At 45.0% G+C, this 7,304-nt stretch overlaps 1 protein-coding gene across 1 annotated transcript in view; it reads left to right on the forward strand.

Annotated features, from left to right (window-relative positions):
- Positions 1-7,304, forward strand: part of EFCAB3 (EF-hand calcium binding domain 3) — a 110,078-nt gene that overhangs the window by 30,971 nt on the left and 71,803 nt on the right. Inside the window, exons 14-17 of the mRNA XM_025196857.1 lie at positions 387-530; positions 1,299-1,370; positions 3,789-3,893; positions 4,932-5,003. Coding sequence (XP_025052642.1) covers positions 387-530; positions 1,299-1,370; positions 3,789-3,893; positions 4,932-5,003 — 393 coding nt within the window. The remainder of the gene's footprint in view (positions 1-386; positions 531-1,298; positions 1,371-3,788; positions 3,894-4,931; positions 5,004-7,304) is intronic.

Raw genomic sequence — 7,304 nt, forward strand, 5'->3', positions numbered from 1 at the left:
TACACGTCGCGTATGTTCTGGTCTCTAATGTTGCAAGGCTTTGAAGAGTGGACTTGAGCACCTAAATGCTGCTCTCTCCCATCCTGTGCAAGTCCTTGGAAAGCAGTTAATGCAAAAGGTGAATGGGTCCTCCACCCCTTGCTGTTTTTTTGTGACTCAGTGTTAAGGGTCATGATGATGTGTTACAAAAGTAGATGCTTAATCATGAATGCTTGGGTACTCAAGCAAAATGGAATGGAAATGTACTTAGGTGCTTAGTCCACTTGGAGGCCCAATAGATGCAGCCTGCCCCTAGTAGCTTGTTTTCTTTTCTAACCACTCCCATTTTCTTACAATTATGAATACACTGTATCCACAAACTTCATGGCACCTTCTCATGTGTACAGAGATGGAAGAAGCCATGAAAGCCATCTGCTCCATCAAAGAACACAGGGTGGACATTCAGCAGCTGGATTCCATCATGAGCAGTAGGGGCATATACTTAGCCCCAGAGGAGATTCAGAATGCTCTGGAGCTCATTACTTGTAAAGGTGAGCATCTAAAAAATTAGAATGTCTTTTTTCAGGGCTACTGAGTGTTGAAGGGTTTGCAGACACAGGAGGTTGCATTAAGGGTATGCAGGAGGACACTCGTTTTATTTAAAATAAACACTTTGGCTGGATTGAATGGAATCTATTTTTTGATCTTGAATCTATTCCTTCACTCTCATAGTTCTAGCAGCAAAATTGACTCATTGGATGAGGGATGCATTTATGGCCCTGTGTTATGTAGTGTACTATCCCTTGCTTGAGGATTTTAATACTTGTGTAGAAAAGGACATGCAGATACCTCAAGAGGAACTAGAAGCCATGGCCTTGTCCTCCTCTTGAACCACAGTTATGATGCAGATATGAGACCCTTCTTTCTCTCAGCCCTTCACATCTCAGGGCTGGATGGAAATCCAAAACATTCTAAAATGACATGGCTGAGTCCTACTGCATTATTTTGGCGTAATGTGTGTGCAACTCCATAGATAGCAATGGTCTTTCTTGGGTATAAAACTCATGTAATGCTCTGGTGGCTTTGCCCCTGAATACTCCTATGTCTGTTTTCCTTCATTGTTATTTTTAAACTAACTCATCCCTTTTGTAATACTATGAATGTCAAAGATGTTTTCACTGGGATTCATTTGGTCCTGTGCTTTTAGTATGTTAGACAATTACCATCCAAAGCTCTTAGATGGCTTGGGAGAAGCCCTTTTTTTTTACTCAGTACCTATTCAACATTTTTCCTTCTCTGAACTGAACTGTCTCAAGCAGAAGATGGGAAGGTGAATTTGGAAGATTTCATGATGGCTTTGACCAAGTGTCAGCAATGTTCCCGAACTGAAAGTAAGTAGATACTTCAGTGTACGGTACAGAAATAGGGAAGTGTTCCTTTAAATGGCTAATGAACCTTCTAACAGTTCTCAGGATGTTCTGTGTCTTAGAAGTTGTCAGGATGTATGTTGCCTTACCTTATATATTATTGAATAGTTAGTAAATACAGTTATTCTGGGCCCAGATATGCCCATGCTGCTTGCTCATACTATTGTTTTGCTAAAGAGGAAAGGTTGCAAAAGAAATTTTATTGTAAGCAAAACTCTCTGGCAAACAAAGATATTTTAGTAGTTTTCGCCCGATTTTTTTTCATTGAAATGTGGTTGTTTTCTGAACCACTTTAGAAGTGGTTGAAAAACAGGAAAAAATAATTTCATGATAAAGAACATCAAGAAGTTTTTAGCTATTTTCCCATTCAAATTTGGAAGCACTCACAAATTTTCCAGCCAGCTGCAACTGGCGATAGAAGCTGATTGACAGAGCTACATTTTGTGTAATTTTGGTAGCACTCTTGGCGATGCAGCTGTGTTTTGTCAAGAGTATTTATGTATTGTTTATATCAGTGTTTCTCAACCACTGGTGGGACATGAAAGTCGTGTAAGTGGGACTTCAACTCATTTGAAAATATAATTAATTGATTGATAATATATTAATATAATATAATGATTAATATCATACTAAAATGCATGTAAATGTAAAAATACACTTCTTGGGAAAAGGGGCGTTTTGTTTTTATCATGGTGGGACCAGGGTTTTTTGACCAAATGGTTGGTGGGACGTAAGGTGCAAAAGGTTGAGAACTGCTGGTTTATATGAGGTGACACTCATAGTCTACAGTCAAGATCAGTGATCCACTGTGCCAGGTGCTGTACAAACACACCATGAGAGATAGTCGCTGCTTTACAATAGACTCCGGTCTATGGAGTTTACAGTCTCCATAGACCAGAGGTGATCAGCCCATGGAGCCATGGTTTTCAGTCTGTGGGGTTCCCCATGTGTCAGGATATTTGGCAGTAGGGAAGCAGTGGCAATTAATACCAAAATGAATACCGCTACTGCTCCCCTGCTCCAAATTCACAAGCCCCAGGCAGGGCCCGGCCATGCCCCCTTCCCCACACATCTGGATCAAGGCTGGGCCATGTTGCACTACCTTCCCGCACAATACAGCTGGATTGGGGCCAGGCCACACCCTTGCCTCTCCCCCTGCCTCTTCAACTGAATTGGGGACAAGCCCTGCCCCCTCCTTCCTCTTCCCTTTCCCCATCCACACATTTGGCCATGCCTCCTCACCTCTGCCCAGCCAGACCAGTCCCACTGGCCAGATCTGGTCTGCAGATGGATTGGGTACCATTCATCCAGCCCATAGGGCAAAAAGGTTGAGCATCACTGCCATAGACAAAGGGTAGGTCACACAGCAGGTTAGTAGCAAAGTCAGGAACAGAATTTGTGTCTTCCAACTCTCCAGACCACTGTGCTATCCACTACAACCTTCATAGATTTAAGGCATCCTTTAATAGACCCTTATAAAATGCCAATGCATAAAATTTCACTTCTTGTTTGACTACAGAAAAATAATAATGCAATCATTATATTGCAAAGAACTCAGAAAGACTATAGCAGGTCAGAATATTTTAACCATAGATTTCTATTAAAATCTCTGGGTTTATCTTGTGAATCATGTTTGCACACCTACCAGTGCTAACATTGTCTGGCACCTCGTGGCATCCTCGAAATGATCTCAGGGTACCCCAATGGTGCCATAACACCCTGGCTGAGAATCACTGCACCAGAGCACTCTGCCTTTCCCAGGGCTTTTAGTTTGTTGTCAGGACAAGGGGTGATTTGGAAATCGGCACTTTAAAAACTGTTCAGACTAAAGACCTACCAGGCCCAATCCCAACTTCTTTATTAGTCACAAGGGAAAAGAAAATTGGGCATAGTTCATGTGCTTACATGGAGTTTTCTCGGCATTGTGCCTGCCGGCGATTCCATCTGCTGCCTATCCCAGTTTGATTCTCTTCTGCCAGCTCTTGTAATATATAGTATGAAAGGTTTCCCAGTTTGGCTTACTCTTAAAGGAATAACATCCTACAAAAGGAGCAAGATTTCTATATATCAGTGACCTGTAGGGTGCATACAATGCCAGCAGTATTATATGAAAGAGTGGAGAAGGCATATAGACAGATTCTCTTCTCATTTATCTCTATGAATGCCATCAGGGTTACTCCACCTCTCTGCTAGAATATGTGAAGTTATAACCTGGGCCACCGTTAAACCCAGAAGCTATATCATGTAATACAAAACAGAGCAATGTACCCAAAGCAAAACAATCCTATACAGTCCATTGATGCATCACTTCAGGAGAACCCTGATTTCCAAGGCCTGAAACTTTTACAGATACCTATTATTTCTTTCCTTTACCTATTCAAGAAGACAAGGTTAACATCCGAAGCCTGGACTGTATTCTGGACAACATGGGGATTTTCCTAACCCATAGGGAGATCCAAGAGGCTCTGAAGAACATTACTACTGATGGTGAGCGTCAGAAACATGTTTTATCCTTTGGTAAAGAGCAGTCTCCTGCAAATGCAGACCCATATGTATGCAGGTGCATATGTATGGGTGTATGCAGACGTAGTGGGGAGAGGGGTGTACACATGTGATACACTTCAAACAATCCCTAAAATATAGTTACAGTGTGACTTAACCCATCACAAGCCTTCACCACCCCTATATAAATGGCACTTCTATATAAATCAGGGCCCTGGGCACACCATGCTACAGAGTCTCCTGAGGCTACACCCAACAGGACTGTACCTCACAGTGCTACCATGGAAAGGAATATGGCAGTTTACATCTTTCTCTTTTCTCAGTTTAGGTGGTCTGTAGACTAGGGCAGGTGGCACTGCACCGTTTACTTCCCTCTCACAGTTTTAAAACTTTCTGCTCAGCCTTCTTGTTATAACTGCATTTTTTCTAGGAAAGCTAAAATTCTAATACAATCATGTGACTCCAGGGACATTTGGTAGGCACAGGCCTCTAATGCCTATCATTTAGCCTTGTCCTTCTCAGGTTTAGTGCAGGCTGAGATGCATTTCATTGTAAACTTGCCCGCTTCTAATTTATTAGCACAGTGTCAGTGACCATGCTTGCAGCCAGTGGCATAACCAGCAACTTTGGCACCCTGAGCAGAACCGTGGGGGAAGGGAGGTAAATGGGGAGCAGAGCACCAAGTAGCAAAGGGGCTGATGCTCCCTGGTCACTGTTGCCCCGGTGCAGGCTCCCCTGCACTGGGGCAACAGCGGCAGCCCCTCTAAATTGGCAACTGGGGCTGGTGTTGCCCTCACCCCACCCTAGTTACACTGCAACTTCCAGTCAACTCCACTTCCCCTTTGCTTTCTGGTTGGGATTCAGTGAATCTTGTTAGCTGCAAGTGCAAAATGCAGGTGCATATGCCTTAGCAGTGTGTACAATGGACTGTTTCTATGGACACCTTGGGAACGCCTTTTTTAAAATGCTGGCCATGAGGTTTATTTCTCCTTCCTTAACTTTGAACTCTCCTTTCCCTCACAGATTCTGGCAAGGTGAATCTAAGCAAATTTATGACGAGTGTGAGGGCTCTCCGGAAATTCTCCCATGGGGAAGGTGAGCATGCCAGGATGTTCAAAGAGGGATAGGATGTAAAAGTCATAACGTGCTGTAGAGGTGTTCAGCCAGTCCTGCCCCACATGTCCCCATGCATATGTCCTATACAGCCAGTTCCATCTGTTCTCGCTCTACTTGACAATAAGTGCTTTGATCTCCTAAGTAAGGCCTTTCCTGCAAGGCTAACTGTGAGTTAGCACTGAACCAGTGCCCAGCATGGTGCTGGGAGGCACTTGTGCAGGCAGACATGCCACCACTGAAAGTGCCAGGATATAAAATCAAGGTCTGGACCAGGGGTACACAACCCCTGACACAGGTGCCAGAGCGTGGGACACAAATGCATTTTGCTTGGCACGCATGTCTTGAGGCAGGCAGCAGGGAAGGGGCAGGGGCTGCACTGCCACAGCAAGGATCAGGCCTCTCATGGCTCCCCTGCTGTCTGCCCCTGGCACACCAGCATCTTACAAGTCGAAGGTTGTGGGTGTTTTTGGCACTCTGCCCAAAAAAGTTGCTGACCCCTAGTTTGCACCATGCAGGGCTTTACACAGGAAAGCATTTGAGAATATATGGCAACACTGGCATTACTGAACCTGCAACCCCCTAAACACAATGGCTGCTATTATTGTGTTGTGCCACAAAATGGTGATCTTATATATACAGATTATATGCTCACTTACATAAATAAGACTTTTTTAAACCATTATTATAACAAATGTTAAAAACCAAATGTGAAAGTGCCAAAGTGCAGAGCTCTCCAAGGGGCTGGGCATGAAACACTTGTCAGTTACAAACTCCCATTATCGCCTTTTTCTTCCCCAATATCCTTCTTCATGGGGTCACAAATTTAATAGGACTAGCTGACCCTCTTCCACCTTGCAGAGTGCCCCCTTGATGGCCCAGCATGACATAATTTGGGCTACATTCTGTTGCAAGGTGACATATGCAAATTCAGGTGAGTGCTCAAGCCAGGAACCAGAAGAGTTGGAGGGTATTGCCAGAGTCTGGCCCCCATAAGCTGATTTCTAAGACTCTTCAGGGTCACCATTTTGGCCTGGTCCTGCAGGAAATTGCCCAAATTTCCCCTCGGCTGCTCAGTACAGAATAAAAAGAAAGTACAGTCTTGGAGAAGTCCAAATCCAGTATGCCAAGAAGGGTGCTGAGGGCAACAACACGTAGCTGCAGCCAGGAGAAGTCCAGGAAGGTATAGAAAAGCATCTCCTTCACCTCCTCCTTCCAGAAGGGGCAGGCCACCAATGCTATCAGGTCTAAGAGGCAAACAAAGGTGCCACTGGCCAGGGCTCCTTGCAGCTGCCACTGAAGGTCTTCAGTCCTCTTGGCAGTGGTCAGTTCACACAGGGTGTAACAGGTCAAGTGGGCTTACTTGGGTGTTACTGCTGCCAGATCTCAAAGCAGATCCTACTGCTATTCTTGTTGGACATGGGAAGGGATAGTAGGGTACCAGGCCCACTGCTTTTCTGGCTGTCCATGGCTAGAGAGATAGGCAATGGTGTGTCCAGCAAACAGCCATCAGGGAAAATCCATCTCACATAGAGGTGGTTCTCCAGGGCAACAAAATCATCCACAGGGAGGGCAGCCCTCACTTCAACCAAGAGGCACAAAGAAAAGTGGATGGAGTGCAAGCCCAGGCTGCCAGGGCTTCGGCTGGGAGCCAATAGACATGTAGTGCACGTGTGTGTGTGTGTGTGTGTGTGTGTAGTTATGTTGCATGTGTGAGTATATGTGTATTTGCACATGCATGTATTGTGTCCACAGGACAGTTTCTTTCCTTCCTTTACCATTCTAGAAAGGGGTCTGGCTACATTTTGATCAGGAATTCTGCTAAATAGAGTTTGAAATAACACCTTTCTAAACTCTCTGCATTGCTAATAGAGTGCTTTAAAATGTGATCACTGGCTATGAACTGTGGGAAATTATTTGTCTCGGACGGCCAGAGCCGACTCGAGGTGATTCAGAGATTGCTCGTACATTAGGGCGGGCTGGTGAATGGAGAGGCAGACACAACTTATCGGTTGCAAAAACTTTACTCACACCACTTGCAATCACAACGCAGGTGGTCCGGTTGTCTGAACAACCACACGAGTTGTTCCAGCTGGCGGGGCCCAAGCCAGTTAATCCGTCTGCAATTCGAAGCTGGCGGGAAAAGGGTCTGTCTGGTGTTGCGCTCGGTGACGGGAAGAAAGATCGATAGGTGATCTGTCTATTGATCGGCAGCCGCAAGTCAGATCACTTCAGAGGCACTCTGCAGCGTGCTCAAAGCTCTTCGACTTGGGCGGAAGTCGC

Source organism: Alligator sinensis, unplaced genomic scaffold (assembly GCF_000455745.1).
Source record: "Alligator sinensis unplaced genomic scaffold, ASM45574v1 scaffold444_1, whole genome shotgun sequence".
Taxonomy (NCBI): Eukaryota; Metazoa; Chordata; order Crocodylia; family Alligatoridae; genus Alligator; species Alligator sinensis.